The sequence below is a fragment of the Melitaea cinxia genome, chromosome 7 (genome assembly GCF_905220565.1).
Source record: "Melitaea cinxia chromosome 7, ilMelCinx1.1, whole genome shotgun sequence".
Classification (NCBI taxonomy): domain Eukaryota; kingdom Metazoa; phylum Arthropoda; class Insecta; order Lepidoptera; family Nymphalidae; genus Melitaea; species Melitaea cinxia.
In genome coordinates this window covers 1,538,702-1,562,802 of record NC_059400.1, presented here as the reverse complement: position 1 = coordinate 1,562,802, position 24,101 = coordinate 1,538,702, and the positions used below count along the sequence as shown (strand labels likewise).

The following is a 24,101-nucleotide window of genomic DNA, read 5'->3' as shown; positions in this document are numbered from 1 at the left end:
TAGTTTTCTTATATTATTTTTGATATCTTAATTTTTTTTACAGTTTTCTGCTTTGTCACCTAACTTATGACTGCTCCACTTTATTTGAAACATAAACTTGCCATGAAAATCTATTATATTTTCTCAGCTTGACGTCTTAAAAATATGACGTAACTGATATGTTGAGTTATTAAAGTCAGCATAGTCATACATCATGTACTAAACACATATCTTACGCTAAGTGCCTAAGTGGCACTCAGGAATAGATTAAATTTCTTTTAATTATCGCCGAGTGGCACGAAAAGAAATTAAAATTTTACTTAAATTTTAATTTCTTTTCGCGAAACAAAATTAAAGTTTAATTTTGTTTCGTGCAACTCGGCGTATAACAAGTAATCTATAATTAAAAATAATCAACGTAATTGTTGAAAAGCCTTTCGAAAAAAAAAAACTGTTATATTCTATCCAATCTATTCCAACTAATAATTTTAATGTCAAGTGCTTTAGTTTTGCATGGTATGTCCAATCTTTGTGAGATAATTTATTTTTCTTACATCATCACATCAGCCTATCGCAGTCCACTACTGGACATAGGCCTCCATAAGTTCGAGCCAGAAATGGCGTGAAATCATGTGCCACGCTGGGCAGGCGGGTTGGTGACCGCAGGGCTGGCTTTGTCGCACCGAAGACGCTGCTGCCCGTCCTCGGCCTGTGTATTTCAAAGCCAGCAGTTGGATGGTTATCCCGCCATCGGTCGGCTTTATAAGTTCCAAGGTGATAGTGGAACTGTATTACCCTTAGTCGCTTCTTACGACACCCACGGGAAGAGAGGGGGTGGCTATAGTATTTAATGCCGTAGCCACACAGCATTATTCTTACATACCTATTTGAAATCTTGACAGGCGTATTTGCGTAAAAATATTGCATTGAATGAAATGAATCCCTTTCTGCTATATGGAGTAAGAGAAGAAAGAGAGAAAAGTTCGCAGCAGTGGGAAGTTAGGCTAGATCAATAAAAAGAAAAATAATAAAAAAAAATTATGTGGTGTCATGGGACACCAGATAGGAAAGAAGTTCCTTCGGATAGTATAGAAGCAACACAATTTGAAAAAAAAATGTTGAATTTTATATATATTTTCTAGTTCTTGATTATTTTTTTTTTTTTTATTTTGTTGATTGGTTTTTAATTAAGTAGGTACATAATAGTATTTAGGAAATTTAGTATTTTAGAAAATATACAAATACCGTAATATAAAATAAATCAAACAACATAATAATAATAATATTTTAGTTTTACAAACGTCATATTATACAGTCGTGTGACTGATATTACGTCACTTTCGTTATATATTTTTCTTACGGTTTTAGTATCACATTTTTTACAGTTCGGTCGCCCAAATGTCAAGCTTGCCGTAAGGAACTTTGTTCCAATAAAGACGTATCTGTCTAGAAATGAAGAACTTACTGGTGAAAAACTTTCTTTCTTATAATAATTTCAAAACACATCTACACAACATCATTCTATGGAATTAAATTTTCTGTTCTAGTATCATACTAACTTTGTCCCAAAAACAATCAAAATATTTTTTGCAACGTATCAAATTGTTGTAATAAGTATTTGATAACCAATATTAACATTACCTTACCTTTCTCCAAGTTCTATTATATAGAGAAGGAGGCCTATGCCCAACAGTGGGATGTTACAAGCACGAATCAATAAATCATTCTTATATATTAATTGTCAACAGTTAAATCCAGACGTAAACGCCTTCCAACGCAAGTTCGTCAACGAGGTGAGACGCTGCGATGAAATGGAACGGAAGCTTCGATATCTCGAGAAGGAAATCAGACGGGATGGTATTCCCATGCTGGAGATACCGGGAGAGGTCCCAGAGGCGCCTCAACCCAGAGAGATGATCGATCTTGAGGTATGTATATGTGTAAATATTTATTTTATACTATATTGTACACCACAAATATATTACAAACAAAGCATAAAGATAGTTACAGACAGTGAAGTACAATGGGCGGACTTCTGGCTAATTAGCCATTTCTTCCAGACAACCCAAATATGTAGATACAGGGTCTATTTCTTTAATTGCCGATAAAGATATTACAGCAATAAGTTACACATGAATTTTATCAGTAGTAAATAAACCAAGTCTTAGTTAAGTAAAACTCCTCTTAAGTGCCTCGGAAAGCACGTTAAGCCGTCGGTCCCGGTTGTTATCATGTACATCTGATAGCGATCGTTACTCATAGTAGGGAATATATCCGCCAACCCGCATTGGAGCAGCGTGGTGGATTAAGCTCCGATCCTTCTTCTATATGGGGAAAGAGGCCTATGCCCAGTAGTGGGATATTACAGGCTAAAGCGTAGTTAAGTAAAACTAGGTCCTAGGTTTTGCTTGACCCAAACTTATAAATCATAACTTGGTTTAGCGATTTGCGAATCTACTCATAATCTGGTAGACAAAGAGAAAAAATATACAATACAGACACTCATCTTTTGCATAGCGTCTCCGTCAGATAGCTTTATGAGCAACTTATTAGACAGGTTCACAAAATTAAAGCGTAGTTAAGTAAAACTAGGTCCTAGGTTTTGCTTGACCCAAACTTATAAATCATAACTTGGTTTAGCGATTTGCGAATCTATTCATAATCTGGCAGACACAGAGGAAAAAATATACAATTCAGACTCATCTTTTGGATAGCGTCTCCGTCAGATAGCTTTATTAACAGCTTATTTAACAGGTTAAAAAAATTATGTCTATTAATAATAAAGAGCTTGGTAAAGTTGTTCAGATCCGTACTCTAATATTAACTTATATTTTTGGTTATTTTACTATTAATCACAGCGATCTCTTATTATCATGTATTGTGTAGGGTGATGATGATATGTTTACATTAAACTCGCTAAAGATTATAGTATATTATAATTATAAAAATACATAAACATAGAAAGTAAGATTATTATAATTTATTACGTTTTAATTATAAACTTTACAAGAAGCCGCTTCTGTTGAAGAGGTACGTCTGTGATTTTAGATATCGTCTTCAAACCAATAGAAATACATGTTTTAGTAAGAAAACATTTCGAGAAATAGTCTCCTACATAAAGACATGACGAAATTTAATAACAGTAATGCATGTGCACCTAAGATATCTTCAGCTACCGTATTATTTAACGAATAATACTGGGATCAGCCACTTTAGATATCTTGGTGAATTCATAATCCGTTAAAATTGTTATGTTATTAAAAAAAAGTCGAAATATCCATTTTCATATAACTCATAGCACCAACGAACTATAAAACTGTAAACAAACATGTTATTTGGCGTTATTTCATTAAGTTTATATCTACAGGCGACTTTTGAAAAACTCGAAAATGAACTTCGCGAAGTGAACCAGAACGCAGAAGCGCTTAAGAGGAATTACCTCGAGCTGACCGAACTCAAACATATTTTAAGAAAAACGCAAGTATTTTTCGATGAGGTAAGTCCTAAATCAACGCACCTGAAATTTGTAATTGAATAAAAATTTTAAGTCACATGATTTAGCTCAACATTTATCGATATAACAACGTTTAAATGTTAATCTATATGATATTTGATGTTTACGTAAGCCACCTCGTAGTTTAGACTTATAAATTAATCGTGAGATAAGATAAATCGTGCTGACAATACCCTCATGAGGCAACGTTAAAATAATTACGATTAACAACATTTTTCAGCATAACCAGTCGACCATAAAATTAGAATCCAATTACATCTCATAAAACTTAGTACCCAATGCCAGTAAATAATCAAAACCATTTTATCCTAAGCATAGTTATCCCAGGTAACGCTGCTGTTGTAGAAAAAAACTAGCTCCAAGTCGATTGATTTTTGAACCATGTTTTTGCGCATTTGATGTTTTTATTTTTCATTTACCTTGATTTAATTTTCTTTATGATTTGGAATCGATGTTTCATTAAACACTAGTTCCTTGTTCGGCGAACCGGCGTTATGCGTCAAAACAAATGATTTTTTTTACTAAATATCTCTTCGTTTACTAAAACCTCAGCACTGCCTCTGTACAATTTGTTAACACTTTCTCTTTTACAACGAGGTCGTGGGTCTTCTTCATGAAATCTCTTAAATAAGTGTGACATTGAAACAAACATTCAAGATATTTTGATTATACTGTTAGGATTCCTATAAAATTGACAATCACTAAGTTCATGGTCACTGTCACATTACTTTATATTATTACATGCAAATGAACGCTGCAATTGTTATTTGACTGGTCATTGAAAATAAATGCAATGGTAATGTAAATAATATAAAATGCTATCAAAACGCATTAGCGTCGGTAATGCTAAACTCTCCGAGAATGTGACATTAACATTGAACGCGTAACTGACCTTGGCGCCATTTCGGCGCTTGTGTGCACAAGATGGCGGACCCTTCGCGAGAGGAAGAACAAGTGACGCTACTTGGGGAAGAGGGACTCATGGCGGGAGGGCAAGCGCTCAAATTGGGGTATGCAGATAAACTTTAAATGTTCTCGGACGTGCTCTGACTCCTGCGTTTTTAGTAATAGGGGCGACGTAATGGAGTCAGAGCAAGTTATGGAACGGTATTATTTTTCCAGCGCTTGTACTGTGACGCTGATACGGGAGTCTACCGCTCACCACTCAGGCAAGCATTGGAGACAGCCGGTTTATAGTATATTATCAAATTAACACCTCTTTTACTTCTTGTGTGATGGAATGATAGCTTAGTGTAGCACCGACGTCACCTTACAATTCTCAATTTCTAATACGATGCTTATAGGTTTAGACGAGTCCCCTGTCGAGTGCTAATCAACTGCTGCCTGAGTGAGTTTTAACTAACAAAAGTTTTTTCGAAGACAATTTATTTTTGAAGTCCATCCGCGTAGCGAAAATTTTTTGGTTCGAATGAAAGTGTACGATCATGTTTTGTTCATACCGTCATGCTTTGTGTATTTGTTATAATGTTTGCATGCCAGTTTAATCATATCCGTAGCTATAATTCACTTTTATTTTCGAGAACACTGAAATTACATTTATTAAACGCAATCGAATGTAGGTAGATGTTGAAACTAACAATGCAAAAGCTTTTTTTTTAATTCATAGCGGTAATTGCAATCGAACATTTGAAGACGCATTGGCGCTATTTTTTTACTACAACAGGCAATAAAGAATTCATGAGTATACATGTGTGGGTTTAGCTTTCGGCTTGTGACGTTATTTGGGCAATGTCTTGTCTACATGTTTGTTTGTCCGCTAGCACGAGGGTGGTGCCAATACCACTGAATCGATGACGCGCGCCCTGATATCAGACGACCCGAACAAACATATGGGACAGGTTCAATTAGGGTATGTATGAGTGTACATACGAAACTAGTTGATACTATGGGAATTACGGCTGACCGGCAGTTACCCGGAGATGTTTTGATATCTGGAATGCATTTCAGGATGTGGTGCATGATTTAATGATATGGATACGATGGAATAACCGCTGCTTTTCGGCTGTATTTATCTTGTTTGCAGCTACGTAAACGGGCGTCGCAAATTTGGATGATGATTTGAATAGTATATCTAAATTCATAAATTTAACTAACATAAAGTTTGAAAACTACATAAAATCTAATAGTACCCTTTTCAGGATTCGGTTTCTTGTCTTGAGATAAATGTTTATTTAAATATATCCGAATATGTTAAAAATATAGTTCTAAACTTCTGTAAATTATTTTGTTGACATCATATAATTTGTACCAAATTTATATACTTTGTAATATTTTAAAATCGCTCCAGCGACACTCCTGGGTACGTACGAGAGTACTATTTTCACACTTAAACCTACAGCGATCTATCTAACTGTTGATACTAGCTTGACAGTTTTATTATTTGACGGTAAATTGTTCCCTCCAAAATAAATATTTACCATAACTCGCGCAAAACGCAAAGATCAACAGGTAAAAATTGTTGCTGATTTGAAAACTTAGAAGTCCCTCTTAATCGTAGGAACGAAGCCACAATGTCCTGCATGCTGAATTCAGAATTGACAAATAAACAGAACCACTAGTTGAACTAATAAAATTGCCATTGCAACCGCGATACGATTTCACAGTTATTTTTTTAATGATTGTGTTTTAAATATATTGATTGCTAAAATGTTTCCTTGATTTACTCCTTAGTTTTCGGGATAAACAAGAGTCCTTGGAATTCCTGCCTTGGTTAGTAGAATTGTAATTTATTAGTAGTTGGAAATTTGGTGAAGATTGTTATTGGTGGAAGGCTGTAATTTTATTGGCGGTGAATTTTATTCAACCTTCGGAATTGAAGATGAATTCAACAAGTTCCATACACAAATAAGTGTCAAACATTTGCCATATATGTTCGAATACGTTTGCTTTATCAGAAGTTATTCATTTCAGTTTCGATGGTTGTATTGTGTATTCAGCTGTTTTAGAAATATTTGTATTTATACGCTTACTAACACTTCGCCTTTCGCTATAGTATCACTGAACGTCACTGTCACGTGTACCTGTAAATATTAATTTGGACTTCAAGAATAGATAACGGATATAGGTGCGAATTTTGTAAATGCTAAATTTTATTCTGTTTCTTTGTCACATGTTTCTAATAGAATAAACCGTTCAATGTAATTGATAATTTGTAAACAGGTCGTAGTATTTATTAATTTCAATTTGACCCTTATTTATATGACTAGATAGCCTTGTCCAGTTTGTTCTATGTTTCGTTAAGTGCAGAAAACTTTGTGACAACGAAACGTAAAGGATACTATTCTTTCGATTATTCTAACAGCGTCTTGGTACGAGTGTATTAGATATTAATTTTTTTTGTTCTTTTTTTTTACTCTTGTTTTCAGGCGACTTAAACTTTTCATTCAGAGCTACATTTAATACCAAAATAATACTTACATAAAATATTATATTAAGTTTATCGTACAAAGCGAATTCCAATATTATAAAAAATAATTACCGTTAAAATTTTAACCTTCAATGCGATCGATGTCTTTAATAGATTATTTCGTTCTGCGTTCACGTTATCGAATACGGTGTGACACTGTGTTGTATTAATGGGCACTCTGTTGTATTTTACGTACAAGTATCAGTCTGTGTTGTTAGTTGGTAAACGTATCCAACATCGGTCGTTAGTATCACAATGGCTCTAGGATAGTCTAGTAAACGATGCATTATGAGATCACATATTGTCGTGCCTCGTTTGTCATGTAGGGCGGGTGATCCGTTAATTTTTATTTAACTTTGCTTGTCTAGTAAAATTATTTCAACAATATAAAATTTGTTATATGTCTTAATAATGTAGGTGTTGCAATTGTTTTAGGTTAAAGTTCGAATTATTTTACGGAATAAATAAATAATACGTATGAGTAACAATAGGTACACTAATCTATATATATAAAAGCGAAAGGTCACTCCACGAAATCTCCGAAACTATAACACCTACAAACTTGAAATTTGACAGGTAGGCTCTTTATAGGACGTAGAGATCCGCTAAGAACGGATTTTACGAAACTCGACGCCTTAAGGGCGTAAAACGGGGGTTGGAAGTTTGTATTCCTATGTTTTTGAAGTAAGAGACTTGAAATTTAAAATGTATGCTCGTATAGATGGTGAAAAGGTGTCCAAATAATGTATCTTTAGAAATTAACTCCCTTTTGGAGTTAAAACGGGGGATGGTAGGTTGATTCACTCATCACGAAATCTCCGAAACTATAACAGCTATAAACTTGAAATTTGACAGGTAGATTCCTTATAGGGCGTAGACATCCGCTAAGAACGGATTTTACGATACTCTCCCCCTATGGGGATAAAACGGGGGTTGGAAGTTTGTATGAAAGTCCTATGTTTTTGAAGTAAGAGTCCAAATAATGCATCGTAATCTATATATATAAAAGAGAAAGGTCACTGACTCACTGATCACGAGAACTCAAAAACCGCTGGATGGTCCATCCATCCAGGGTGGACAACGATGAAATTTAGCAGGGAGGTTGATTATAGTTAGTGTAGTTAAAATTTAATAAAATGGAGTTAAGTAAGTACCTGTTTGTTATACCTACTGTGGTTAGGATACAAAAGCCTTGTACAGTTTTGTTATTATTTAAAATTTTAACAAAATCATATTATTATATATTAAAATTATTATTTTGAACATATCAGTATTAATTTTAATAGAAGAGTTGCTGGCGGTTTTGCTCTTATTACATAATTTACTATCCTTTGAGAACTTCTATAATACAATAAACAATTATGTGTTATTCTGCTTATCCAGCTATATGAATGCTAAAATCATTTCAGGTTTTATTAAGCCGTTCTTGAGTGATTTTGTAACAAACACATCCATTGAAATTTTACATTTATATTATTACGACTTTTTGAATTAAAACGTCTTTACATACGCTTGATGCTGTAAGCTGGTGAATGTTTCACGAGAGCGTTACAAAAAGTGTGATCGAGCGAGGTGAACGGAAGTTGAGGGAGATATACAAGTTAGTGAAGATAGAAAGAGAGATTGAGAGTTACGTTTCGTAAGTTAAAACTATAAACTTCAGTCATATGGTCTGAAGGACACTTGCTTTTTTATGATTTTGATTTTTTGTTTTTTTTTTCATAAATAATGAAATAATATTTGTATGATAAGTTATCACGATGCTTGTTGTATTAGAGATGACACGCTTGTGATGTAAATAAAACCAATTGAGAAAGATATCGGAAATCAATCGAGATTGTAAGAGTTAAATCGTCTTTCTAACGATAATATTGACTCGTGCTTTGGTATTGTTTATCAAGGATTTGATCTAGATAGATTAGATGGATAGAGGGCTATCGAAATTACGTTCAAATGTTGATTCTCATTTAGAAATGAAGACATTAAAGAAAGTGTGGCTTTCGATTATGTAAATATGGATACATAATTTTAATAATGTCATGAATAGAGAAGATATGAAACCAAAAATTTCTAAACTACGTCAATTCGTTTTTAATTACATAAGCCTTATTCGGGATCAAAACGAATCGTTTCTTGAATGTAGGAATCGAGCTTACCTAAGTGTGTTTGATGTTTTCCCGAACTTTTTACAAAACTAATTCTTACACAAATAAATGAATTGTCACGTAGGATGGAGATGATACAATGTAGATTGTCTGTTGCACTTGAGAATCCCACCTTAATTAAAATTTAAAGACATTTCAAATAGTGTCAAATTCACAAATCTCAACCTAAACTCGTTTCTTAAACAAGGTTAATGACACTTTGAGATATGTAGGGTTGCCAACCATACTTTATAATAAAGTATTCTACTTTATTTTTGGTAAATATACTTTATACTTTTACAAGCAAATAAAGTATATGAAAATACTTTATTTTCAATCTTTACTGTGATGCGTGAAACAAATACTCATTATGGGTACTTAACTATTTAACGGTACACATAATGTAAAACGGATGATGGAAAGGATTTAAAATTACTGAACGAAATGTTAGATGTCAGATGTGGTGTTTTGAATGTGACAATCTGACATTTGTCACAGATGTCACTGCTCCGGTCACTACTCACTATCAACGATATTGTAGAAAAATTGACCGTTGGCTTTGTTTATATGTAGTTAAGGAATTAATGGTTGGAAAAATGGTTTGACCTTAGCGAAGATAACTGACTTTCAATACTTCCTAACGTGTCCTTAAAAAATGCGGTTAAATTTGAACATTTTGAAATGATAATTATAAAAATTAAATTGCAAGACAGATTAAATATTAAGATGTAGGATATATATTCCGAATTTATAAGACTTAAAGAGTCCAAAAAAAAAAAATCATTAATAATGATAAAGAATTTCCAGAGAAAAGTACAGTTGAAAAATGGCAATATATACTTAAAAATGCACCTGATAGCTTACCAAATATGAAAAAAAAAATTCTTACTTACTCTCTGTTCCCACTACTTAAGCTTTCACTGAAAGGGTTTTTTTAGTAATGAATCTAAAGTAACGAGAAGAGAGAAATATAGCGTCAATAAATTCAATTAGAAACGAATTTTTATTTATATAAATTTAAATATTCATTGTTTAACGAGTTTGAAACATTTAAACACAACAAAAAATTGTTAGCATGTGCTAAAGGCACACAAAAATACGTTTATAAAGCAATAAAAACATAAAATTTGAAAAATACTTTTTTTTTCCTTCCAAATACTTTATTTTTTCCTATCCAAACCATTTTATACGTTTTTTTTGTCAAAAAAAGTTGGCAACCCTAGAGATATGTTCTAGATTAGTCCATCCAAAAGACCATTTGAATCACTATTTGGAATGTTTGATTTAATCAGAACAGAAGTGTATTTGACAATAACATTGAACTTGAAGTAATGCCTGCGGTCACAAACCCTGCCCACTGCCCAACGTGGTGACTATGGGCAAAACACACGAGTTCACACCATTTTTGGCGCGAATTTGTGGAGGCTTATGTCCAGCAGTGGACTGCTCTACAGTAATTTAAATTATAAATACTAGAAAAAAAGAGGTTCCTATAAGTATTTTTTTTTAATACGTTATATTCTAATATTTTTATTATAGTATAAACTCTATCATAAAATCGGAGATTCCCTTAAATAAAATTTATTTACTCATACAAGCTATTCTTAGTACTGAATACGATATACGTCAAGTGAAAAAAATCGATTTGGTAACAACCAAAACAAATAATGACGAACAGAAAGAAATGTTCCATTGATAAAATACTTCTATTTTTAAATTAAGTGCGATGCTTATAAACTATTTAAATATATAATGCGTTATTCAAACACGATAGAGTACGATTAAATTATTAGATCAAATAGTTACTATATAATAATAATAATAATTTTGTTAAACTTTTAACAAAGCACTCGTTAACAGGAAACGTACCAAAGCTATCAAATGAAATGTTTAATACAACAAAGATTGTTTACAGATGGTGTCCGTTACATCGGACGTTTACCTTACACGTGAATTACGTATTAGTGATGTGTGAGACGTAAATATTGATTTAGTCATGTACGTTAACGCCTGGACATTTTTACATGAATTTAAAAATAATTATGTTAAATGTATAGTAAGCAAAACTAGAAATAGATAATTTGAAACCGACTGTGAATCATTTAAATCTGGTCCGTAAGAATCACGATAAAAAAAAACATAGTAAACATAGTAAACATATATAATTAGTTTTTAATAGTTTCATAGGCTTCTATATTTAAATATCTGGTCTTATTTATCTTCTATCTGTATAAATAAATAAAAAAAAAACTCAAATGTATGTGCGCGTTATAATTTCCGAACGATTACATTCAATTGGATAGTTCTTTCTTTTTGCGGAAAAGAAATATAAGAAAATCGATATAGGGGGATATCCATTATTTAAGTCTTTTTAAATATACAACTAGGTCGGTAAACAAGTGTACTGCTCACCTAATGGTAAGTAATTATTCTAGCTTATAGACGCTTGCAACGCCAGAAGCATCGCAAACGCGTTGCTGACCCTACCCCCAGTTCCCCCAGGAGTTCTGGTCATCTTACCACAGTAACACAACACTGCTTAAAAGCAGCATTATTTAGCTGTGATCTGTAAGGTTCGGATTTTGAGCACGATATTTCCTGCTGTGCGCTACCTCAGTTACATTTATGAGACTCCCTACCCAGTGTGACGTCAACATTTATCAATTTTATACCTATAAATTCTTATTTATTAATCAGGTTGGACATTATTATTATTCCCATGAAATTAGCAATTAGATATATTTTGAAATGTGATGTCACAAAATTTTGGATCCCTTCCCACCTGTAGTCACAAAGTCCACATCTCGACGACCCCCTTGACGTGTGACGTAATTTATGTTGGCCCTTAGTCACAATAGATGGCAGTAAAAAATTTGCGTTTTTTAATAAATATTAAAATACTCAACAAAGCGTATGAATGAATTGCACTGAATGCGTTACCCTTGGATACAAGTCTGAACGTAAGAAAAGTTTAAAAATAATTGCATTGACAATTGCTTCGTCTGTGTACGTATGATGTATGTATTTATTTTTAAAACTGTAATTATGACGAGCGTCTACCGGAATGGCTTTAGTATAGACAAACATTTGATAAGAGTGGAATAATTGAAACATTTAAATATTTTGTAATCTTAAATTACATTAGGTACTTAAAATTTTTCTATTTTTTGGCGATTACGTAATTATAAAATAAAAATAATCAATCGTATTTTGAACCTAAGTGTAGTGATTGTGAGTCGTCTAAGCTCTATATTAATTTTTAAATGATTTTTTTACCATTTTAAACAAGTCATTGATTAAAACGAATTCTGAATTTGTTTCTTTTACACACTTCTATGGGTTCTTTATTTAAAACATCGAAAGATAAGAATTACGTTAAACAATTGTGTTGGAACAATTTTGAAAAAAGAAAACTAAAATTTCGTCTTGAATTTTTTTTTTATAGAAATATTAATGTAATAAATATAAATATAATATGTAATTGAAAAACATATCCGTCACACTCATACTATATTTGACTTCTGATATAAAAAAATAACAATTCTAATTCATTTCTTAGTTAAAATAAATAAGGAATTCATACACATGACAAATTAAAGTGTATCAATCACGGGTTGTAATTAAAGTCAGAACTGATTATCGCAAGCGATACCGTCTGCGTCAACCTTATTTACGTTTACGTAATCTTAGCGTTTTCTCACAAACTTCACATTGTGCAACTTTTCTTATCGACAGTAAATTTGTAACGCGGTTCTGTTAGAGAATCGTATACTACAAAAGATTACGAAAGTCATTTGAGTGTTCCATATAATATAAAATAAATAGTAAGTAAAGTAAAGCCGCGCTCTTTCACACTGGATTGGGAATGTACATTTCAAGATCTTTTGGTCCACGATCTTGGAAAAGATATATAAGTTATGCAGTATACAGAGCTTGAAGGATTGGCGAACTATATTTCCGTCAAATGACGAAGTCTAGTTCAAATCGTCTGGGCTTAGTAAAGCTAGCTTTGATAATGGACATTTTGTGTATTTTCATTATTACCAAACAAATAAAATTGGTAAAAAGTATTAAACGGTCCATTGACAATTTTACTTTTAACATAGTAAATTTAAAATCTACATTTCGAATCGTTAGTAGCTTATATAACTGTATGATATAAATATACGATAAAATAATTTTACAAGGTAGGTATTTGAATTGTGCAGTCCTTGTGGGTCTCCCCACCGTGCTTCGGAGAGAACGTTAAGACGTCAGTCCCGGTTGTTAACATACCCGATAGCGATCGTTACTCATAGTAGGGAATATATCCACCAACACGCATTGGAGCAGCGTGGTAGATTAAGCTCTGATACGTCTCTTACATGGGGAACGAGGCCGATGCCCAGTTGTGGGATATTACAGACTGAAGCGTATTTGAATGAAGTAAATTATTATCTTTCATTAAACTATTTATACAACGCATAGAACAAGAAAGTCCAATATTATATGGGTGCTAATTATTTGTATCCGAGTAAATAGGAATAACCCACGCTACTACTGAAATTGTGACGTCACAAGTGACGCCATTATTGCTAGTTGCTACAGACGAAGAGAGAGCCTAAATAAGAGACTTGTATTTTTTATTTCGCTAAAATAATTAAAATGAATAGTAGGTGTAATTCTAGAAAAAAATATATAATTGACCCGAAAGCAATACCGTTATTAGTACATATAGTGACTATTTCTAAATGATTAAATGTTTATTTGACGTCATCGTTATTTTATATAATAATTGCTTTATAAAAAAAAATAGGAGTATTCTTATATTATCTTTCGTTTACGTAAATAATGTTTATATGTATGTATTCATGTGTGTTATGTAATTATTAATCCTTCTGAGAATATATAGGTAATAGGTAACATATGTATGTATTGTTGTAAATATATAAACATTATCGACTCTATAACATAATCGTTCTCTATCATTGTTATAGATATTATTATTTTTCATAGTAAAGTTTTAATGGAATTAGTCGTTTGAAGTTACTAATTATTTTAATATAACGCTCTGAATGAATGGTTTAGGTTTATCCACATATTCATTGTGCTATATTTAAAAAAGGAGAATTTGATTCATATTAAAAAAAAAGGTTTAAAAAGGTAAGTGTCGCTCGTAATCAATACGGAAAGGCTGTATGGATTATAGTCCTTTGATTTTTCCTATTGGGGATAAATTTTAAAACAACAACAATACGGAAAGTTTGTTTACAAAAATGGTTTTACACATATTCGGAAATATTTTATGTATATATACCGGAGGTGTGTTTATTAATGTGTGAATTGAGCCGTTATTTACTCGTAAAATTAATAGTACAAATTTCATAATATACGTATATAAACATATTTTATATTTATTTAAAAAATGCTTCGTAAGACTATACAGAACCATTTTTTTTTTAATGTATAGCTTTAAAATATATTTGTATATAATGACATGTTACATGAAATGATTATACAATACATGCATACTTAACATTTCCGTTTTTGGTCAGTGTTGTAGCTTTACATCCAGTATTGTTCGTAATATTACATCGGCACAATTGTCCAAAATGAGAAAAGACCCTAAAAACGTTACGTATACAGACAGACTTGGTACCGAGCCAAGGTGAAACGTCCCTATACACGAACCATACGAAATTGCACTTACACCTACCGTCTGAAGTATGAAAATTTGTTATCACCCTAATTTGTTCGTTTGACGATGTAATGTACCCCCTATGACCGATGGTTTAGGTTCAATATGTAATTAACTACATCTGTCTGTTAGAGGAAGTCAGAAATAAACCAGACGAACGTAATATGTTTATTATGTTTGGTAGTTCCCCGATAAATTCCGAAAACTGTCGATTAAATTTCGTGTTAACTATTTTTTTTTTTATATAAACAAGTTTTTATAACTTAGAAATACATAGAATAAATTAGAAATGTTTTCGATTCGGGCTTGGGTTGTTTATATCAATTTAACAAAGTATTGATTATCTCGTTATAACTAAAAGTAATTATACCTATGTGCTGTGTGGCTACGGCACTAAAGAATTTAGCCACCCCCTTTCTTCCTGTGGGTGTCGTAAGAGGCGACTAAGGGATAACAAGGTTCCACAACCACCTTGGAACTTAAGAAGCCGACCGATGGCGGGTTAACCATCCAACTGCTGGCTTTAAAATACACAGGCCGAAGACGGGCAGCAGCGTCTTCGGTGCGACAAAGCCAGTACTGCGGTCACCAACCCGCCTGCCCAGCGTGGTGACTATGGGCAAAACACATGAGTTCATGTTATTTTTGGCGTAAACTTGTGGAGGCCTATGTCCAGCAGTGGACTGTATAGGCTGTAATGATGATGATGATGAATTATACCTAGTAAAAGTGAATTATGTAGTTTGTGTAATAATTTCGCTGTAGTAATATTTATATAAAAAACTAGCTGACTCGGCAAACGTTGTCTTGCGAAAAATTGGGGTTGGTGGAAGAAGGGTGAAAATTTAGGGTTGTATGTATTTTTCAACGCCAAATCATAATAAAATAAAGAATAAATAATTTATCTAACAATTAAAAAAAAATTGGGTGTGGACTACCCTTAACATTTAGGAGAATGAAAAATAGATGTTGTCCGATTCTCAGACCTACCCAATATGCACACAAAATTTCATGAGAATCGGTCAAGCCGTTTCGGAAAAGTTTAACTACAAACACCGCGACACGAGAATTTTATATATTAGACTAGCTGACCCCGCAAACGTTATTTTGCCATATATGTTATTAACCCCCTTAATTCCCCCCCCCCCTCCCTATTACTTAGGGGGATGAAAAATAGATGTTGGCCGATTCTCATAGATACCGGATAAGCACAAAAAATTTCATCAAAATCGGTCAAGCCGTTTTGCAGGAGTATGGCAATCAAAACTGTGACACGAGAATTTTATATATTAGATTAACTGACGGTTCCAAAGATGAATTGGGTGTAGGTGCTGTTTTTAATGACGTGCAGAGTAAAAGCTTCAATATGACGTCAAATATTTCAATAATGCATGCGGAACTGATTGCCGTGTGATAAAAAATATTCTGTATCTGTCTATAAGAATCGTTGTTTTAGTGATAAGGCCCTATCTAATGGTTTATTTAGCTCGCCAGATTGCCAATATTAGGACTATTTGAAGACTAACAATGCGTTGAATTAATTATTTTAGTATTTAAAGTATACAACACTGTTACTGGTGAAGTTCTGGTTTCAAAGATATTGATAATGTTCAAGAACATAAAATTGTTTAAAACTAAAAACAGAAACAAAAGTACCAGGGAAACATGAAATGTGAAGAGGTTAATTCAGACACTTCGTAAACAAATCACGATCAGAACGAACGTTACTTATACATTCACATGATGAAATGAATAAATGAAAGCAAATGCTTTCGCAAGCTATTTGCAATTTATATCACAAAATACATTTTCCTGTCCTCGGTTATTGCTTTCACCGAAAAACGTGTTTAAAATACCATATCAGATTTTGTTTGTTCAAAGCCCCAAAAAATATATGGTTAAACATAATTATAGATGATATAAAAAGTATCTTATCAATATACCTATACAAAAAATACATGTCAAATCGTGTTTATTAAAGTTAATGGAAATTTTTAAACATGTAAACCGGTAGACAGAATATTAGAAGAATTATTTATATTTATAAGGACAAAAATCATGTTTAAAATATAAAATTTGTGAACTAAATTATTTATCACATAGAAGAAATAGGTACTGCGTGACACTATTTAAAAAAAAAAACTCCAAATAGGTTGTATATTTTATGAGATACTAAAAGAAAAATGACAACAACGAAGAACAATACAAGACCTTGTATCATGTTTGGTCGTTTATTTTCAGACAATGGACGTAGCACTCTTCAAATTGTATACGATTGAGACTCAACACAAAGACATCGACAAATATAAAAAATATACGTAAAATGACTTTAAATGTATCATTAAATGACAGCTTTAATTAAGTCTTTTGTTTGGTTGGAAAATTACCCTCTATTTGTAATCTTTATGAAGATGACTTCAAAATTTTCAACTGTAATTTGATTATCTCTCTGTAAATGATAGACAACAAATTAGTTTCTCGTGTCTCGACTCCATCTTTGTGCGGGCTAGTAATATTCAATATTCAAACAAAAATAAAAATAAAAGTTTAATAACTGAAAATACAGTCAAATCCAGACTCGCATTTTTACTACTAGCACGATTTTAGTGGTACTGATGGTAGGCTACCGTAGTCGTAACGTAGCGTTGCCGACTCGAACTCTGTCTACCTTAATCGAGATAAAGAACACAGAGAACAGTATTATTTGGCCCTCCGCTAATGTTATTATGAACTAAAAAGAACTTATTGTTAAGTAATAATATATTTTCAAAAACTTAATTTTACAATTTCCTGGTATGTCAGATTAAAAGAAACTTTATCGGTACCTTAAACAAATATTTACCACATTTGATATTAATCGAAAACACCTGGCTATTTATTGACCGGGCGTGTAACTGGGACGCTAACGTATTGACAAGCGGTATTATTATTGTCATGTTGCCATGTAGACTAACGATAATTTTATTTAATCAATTCCAATTAATTATAATGTATACGTATGATAAAAATTTTAGTTTAATCGTCTAATAACACATACAAAACATTTAATTAAGCTTTTGACATATGTTTATAACGAACCTGTGGTTGGAGGTCCTAAACTAATGTTTTCGTTAAAAAGAGGTGTCTGAATAGTTACTCATGAGATCACACCGATCACACTACAAACCATTTATAATGATAGTAAAAAAGAACAAAAACCAATAATTATTACATATTAAAATATTTCAATAAATTATAATTGTGTTTGCTCGCAACCAAAAAAAAAAAACGACTTCAATTATATCTACAAGTAATATAACGTAAGTAGACGAAAAAAATAACAAACGCACTAATCGCCACTACGATTTTCGAAGGTTTCCCTCGATTTCTCTGGGATGCCATCATCATATCCTGATTTTCCAACAAAATAAAATAAAATAGGAATCAGCGAAATCGGTTCATAAACGACTTAAGTTATCAGCGGACACACATCTTCTAATATATAAAATTCTAGTGTCATTATGTTAAACATTGATCTCCTCCGAAACGGCTCGACCGATTTTAATAAAATTTTGTGGGCATATCGGGTAGGTCTGAGAATCGGCCAACATCTATTTTTCATACCCCTAAGTTATAAGGGGAGGGGGGATTAAGCGGGTTAATAACATATATGGCAAAGAAACGTTTGCGGGGTCAGCTAGTAATATATATATACGGTCAAATTGAGAAAACTCCTTTTTTGAAGTAGGTTAAAAATGAATGAAAAGTTTATTTTCAAATATTTATTGAACTTATTTATCAACCGTTAGAGCTTTAGCATTAATCTATGATAGAAATATTTTGTAGGTCAGCATTCAATTTGTAACGGCAGATAATATGAGATAAGCATTAAATCCTATGTGTTGTAATAAACTACATTTTGAGAGCCACGCTTCTTAGTGACACCGAAACTAAGCCATGGGTTTGAACGAGGCCATTAAATTTTTATAACACCAATAATATTTTTTCCTCACGACACTTATAAAATAAAATTATTTAAACTGAGAATCTCTGGCTTAAATAAAAGTATAGCTGGTAATAGAAGAAAAGTTTGTATGTGTGGATAAAATACAATACAATTACAAAAAATAAAATAAAAAAATAACAACAAACATAAATAAAATAACACGCTCTTTAACACTCGTACAGGTACTTATGTTAAAGAGTTTCCTGTTTTAATTATTGCACCTATAATATAAGTACGTTATGTTTGAGATAACATTTGAAAACGACAATCACGAAAAGATAATTAGTGCAGTTTTTTATTGTTAATAAAAATTAATTACCCCATGACTTTGTAACAAAGCTTTACCTAGTTGGAATATTTGTTAAATAGGTCTGACTCGACGGACCAACATTAATTTTTTTTTTGTATTTTGCCCAAAAATGTTTAGTCCACTTTATAATATTGTAATATCTTTGCACAGTTTAATAAAGATGTATGATTATGATTGTTCCATGTTTGATTTTTTTATATAAACTAACTCTGTATAAGATTATTTTATAATAATCTGTCATACACACACGCACTGTCGTTATTGAGTTTTTATCAGTAAAATGATTTGCTGTATAAATATACTTATCAAGTTAGAATTCAAGGGATTAATGTTTTTTTTTTTATCAAGATTATATAATCAAATCAATCATACAATTTTAAACAGTCTATTCAACGTAAAGTCTATTCAGTCTATTCAAAAACTAATTACAATTATTTAAAAAAGTACATTGTTGTTTATAACGAATAAAAATGAAATGCAAAATACGTACATTAGTTAATATAATAATAAAAAAGTCAGTGAAATAATGTAAGATATGACAAAGCAAACAAGGAAAATTGTTAGAGCCAGATAAAAAATTGGTATGGTCTTTATCATTGATTTCCCCAAAATATCAGAACAGCTCATCACGCTTCTCTAGTGTGCTGTATTTTCTTGTATTTTTTTAATATTATATTATAATAAGAAGATTTTTTAAAGATAAAAATAACAACAATATCATTAATAATAGTAATAAGCCTCAAAATTTGAAAAGTTTTTCGTAGAGTTTTAATCCCATGTCCAAACGACCTCAGACATTTATCTTATCCTATATTGTAGTCTTACTATCGTTAGTCATAAGCGCGGAGCTATTCTGCAACCAATAATGCAGATCCAACTTGTTGTCCGCAACGACAACCAGCCTTCATTTATGCACATTTCTGTGTTAGGAGTTCTATAACAATCATTAGATATTTGAGATCAAGATGTAAAAACCATTTTGTAAACAATGCTTAAAAAATTCAAATGCGATATATATATTTTAACAAAACGATATCAATTTCTCCTTAAAACAGTTTATAAATAACAGTTAATTAAGCATTATACCAATTGGAGATTGGTTCAGGCGAAATTACAGTAAAATAATAATTTGGAATATTTAAAGTACGACAGTTGTATGTTATGTAAACGTTATTTATAAATTGGAATTATTGTAAATATTATTTAAATCAAATGATTCATTTTACATTCCAGAACTTATTTTTAAGTAAAACTTAGAAGAATGGTTTTGTTAAGCTTTTAATTAAAATGCGGTTTTGACTACGATTGGTGATATTAAAAATTGACTCAATATGGTAGAATAATTTTTCGACAGGTAAAGCTGTCACTGCAAAGCTATAACATTTTAGAATATATTTTGGAACACATCTAAAACGAATTGGAAGACCAGCATTAATACAATAGATAAATGCAAAATCAATTGTACAAAACTATTGAGTCAATTTTTAGACCACATCGACATTTGAAATGGACACCTTGGGGATCTTTTCTATTTTCATAATTTCTGAGTTCTAATGATATTTGGCGCGTAGTTTCGTCGCCGGTGTCATACTACGTGAGCGAATCCCGGCTTTTGAGAGGATGCTATGGAGAGCTTGCAGAGGAAACGTATTCCTCCGACAGGCTGAGATTGACACACCTTTGGAAGACCCTTCATCGGTAAGTAGAATTTTCTTATTTTTTGTCACTGACAATTAATGTCTATTTCCAAATGGGCAGTTTGTTAGCCATACTATATTATGATTTATTCTCGCGTAAAAATTGTCCTTTTGGAACTCCTTATTTTGTATACATAATCCAAAGGACTAAACGTTTTGACCTTTTAATCTTGCAATGATCATTAAAATTATATATGAATTAAGAATAACAATAAAAGGTCAAATAACAATCGTTCAATACTAAAAGTCATAAAACCAGACTTCATATAAAGCCTATAATGATATATTTATATCAGAAACAATATAAAACATTAAAGAAAATTTAGGATGTCTGGAAGAAATAGATAAGAAGCCATGGGGTCCTTCCGTTGTACTACACAATGTTTTGTGGTTAACAACAATACAGGGATATCCCAATGACCTTTTATCTTAAAATGAAAAGTTTGTAATTCTGCCGTAAATAATATCAACAATTGTCTGAATACGAAGTCAAGGTTACATTGTTACGAGACTTACAAGTAAATTTGACGCAGTTCGATTACGACCTACATTTAATGAAGCGATTTGAACTGCTTTTTCGATTATCCGTTTTTTAGACATTCGTGTTCAATCATGGGCCAATAGGAGAATGATGGGTTAGGCGAATTGTACATTGTATGGAACAATCTAAATGATCAATTCGGAAGGTCGGTTGTCAAACGCAAGTTTTATGATTACTGCGGCTATAGATTTTGTTGATGCTAATATGTTGTTTTTGAAGATTGTAAATATTTTGTAGAGTATTTAAAAATGTAATTATTTCATAGAAGAGTGACCAATAACGTAACAAAATTTCCACTATCAAAGAAGTCATCCTATGTCTAAGAAACGAAATCTCAATTTCGCAAAAGCGAGATATCAGAGTGATCTCGCAAGATTGCTACTGATAGTAGTATATAATTTAATAAAAAATGTAATAACAATTGTTACCTGTTTCAATGTTTGCTGATAATTCTATATGACGTATAACTGTATTCAACAGATAAAAGTTTGTTCTTATTATATATATTTTTCCCTGTCATCATCAAAATCAGCTTTTTCTGTCAGACATTTCAATTAGCGGCCTTTGAATCCAAATGTTGTAATTAGTTTAGATGAAATAATGGACTATTTCCTCCTACCACTTGGACCTTTCAGCAACATATGCGAAGGTTAATTTTATCACTGGAAGCTAAAATAGGCCCTTAAAATAATACTAAATGACCAATAGCTTTAACCAATGAATCTCTTTCAGTCGGACCAAGTCTATAAGTCGGTGTTCATAATATTCTTCCAAGGAGATCAGCTGAAGACCAGAGTTAAGAAGATATGCGAAGGTTTCCGAGCTACGTTGTACCCTTGTCCGGAAGCTCCAGCCGATAGACGTGAAATGGCCATGGGTGTTATGACCAGAATTGAAGATTTGAACACGGTAAGAAATATTTTTATAACAGTTTAATGGTATATTCATTAAAATTTGTTTTGACACGAGTAAAAATGAATTATTTTAAAAACATTTGAATTGAAAAAATATTTCTGTACTATCCAGAGGATTGTAAGTTAACTAACATATCGTAATTGTTATCGGTAGTGTCAGGAAGAATGTATTGGTTTATTTATATCTCTGTAGAAGATTATTTTCTTTGATCCAAAGTCTAAAGTTTAGACTCTAAACCCTTAATAAACTTTTGAGTGATAATTTAAAACATAAACATTTTTTAAGATTATAACAGATAAAGTACGTTAATTTTTATCATCTTATTATTTACACCAATTTAGTGCTAGTTTTAATCTTACGCAATGAATTATAATGACTATGTATTTAACTATTTAATAAGCATATAATGTCTATTTACCAACCTTCACTGCGTTCCGTGTCACAAGGTTTTGCGGTACCGTCTTTACGATATTGTGAGACTCGAACAATCGCGCCATTTAAAAGGCTTATAAACAATTGACACACGACGCTCCAAACATATGTGTGTATATGATAAAATTGTAAGACACACAAGTCTATAAATAAGTAATATAAAAAAAGCTACTTTAAAAGAAGGATTTTTATATCATTTGTCTGCCTATAAGTCTATCTTATATTTGATGATTTTTATCTCGATGTACAGTTTCCATCCAAAATGAATGAATGATAACTTATTTCCAAATTCCATGCATACAAAGTTTCTGGAAAAACTATTCGTACAATAATAATTGTGAAACTTGTGAAAGTGCTATTAATGTTGAATATTAATTTATTTTCTTAAGTATTAAAAGTCAAACAAAATTATTACAATATTATTAAACTTACATGGGAATCTTTATTAATGCTACTTACTTATTACTGTAATAACTATTTCGTGTAGTTGTGCGTGTAGTCGCCTAAACATTGACGGTTTCCGGGTTCGATTCCTGCTCGGGGTGGATATTTGCATTTGTTCAAATATTTTCCCGGTTCGGATGTCTGTCCTTGTGGGTCACGTTAGCCGAGCACGTTAAGCCGTCGGTCCCGGTTGTTATCATAAATACCTGATAGAGATCGTTACTCATAGTACAGATGAACATATCCGCCAACCCGCAATGGAGCAGTGTGTTGAATTAAGTCCAGTGATTTTCCTACATGGAGAAAGAGGCCTATTCTCAACAGTGAGATATTACAGGCTGAATCGTGACTTGTTACTTACCTTATCTTATTCAGAATATATTTCTACCCTCCTTAAATAACTTTATGCAGGGTACATTTTGGGCATAAACACATTATGTTAAAAATTGCTCGAAATTTGTACAATAAAAGTAACTATGGTAACTAAATATGGTATTTTTCTTGGTTATCAGGTTCTTGGTCAAACTCAAGACCACCGTCACCGTGTACTTGTGGCAGCCGCTAAGAACATCAAGAATTGGTTCGTCAAAGTTCGCAAAATTAAGGCCATTTACCACACTTTGAACCTCTTCAATTTGGACGTCACGCAAAAGTGTTTAATCGCCGAGTGTTGGGTGCCTGTTTTGGACATGGAGACCATTCAGTTAGCTCTAAGGAGAGGCACGGTAAGACAAACTTCTGATAAGAAGATTTTTTTTAAAGAATATCCCTTTTTAGGTTGTTTGTATTTATATTTTGCTAAATTTTTGTTTTTTACCAACTATACCTATCATTCAGTGTAATGCAAACTCAGCATTTCCATGTGTTACGGAGGACAATTTATTTTAATGATGCTTGTTCGAAATTTAAAATGTTTCTCCTTCAAAGGCATAACAATAAAAATTTATTGTAAGCTAGCAATAATTTAAGAAGTTTTCATGTATTTTTTGAATTGTTATAATGTAAATCTAAAATCTCTCTTCTTTATCTCTACGTT

At 32.1% G+C, this 24,101-nt stretch overlaps 1 protein-coding gene across 3 annotated transcripts in view; it reads left to right on the top strand.

Annotated features, from left to right (window-relative positions):
• LOC123655190 (V-type proton ATPase 116 kDa subunit a1) overlaps positions 1-24,101 on the top strand; it is a 48,717-nt gene that overhangs the window by 6,801 nt on the left and 17,815 nt on the right. For 2 of the 3 annotated variants that reach the window (XM_045591024.1, XM_045591025.1), the window contains exons 2-8: positions 1,728-1,907; positions 3,347-3,475; positions 5,275-5,363; positions 6,185-6,223; positions 20,608-20,734; positions 22,007-22,183; positions 23,578-23,790. In XM_045591024.1, the coding sequence (XP_045446980.1) occupies positions 1,728-1,907; positions 3,347-3,475; positions 5,275-5,363; positions 6,185-6,223; positions 20,608-20,734; positions 22,007-22,183; positions 23,578-23,790 (954 nt within the window). Of the gene's footprint in view, positions 1-1,727; positions 1,908-3,346; positions 3,476-4,417; positions 4,504-5,274; positions 5,364-6,184; positions 6,224-20,607; positions 20,735-22,006; positions 22,184-23,577; positions 23,791-24,101 lie in introns of all 3 variants that reach the window. The other variant, XM_045591026.1, reaches the window with a different exon arrangement.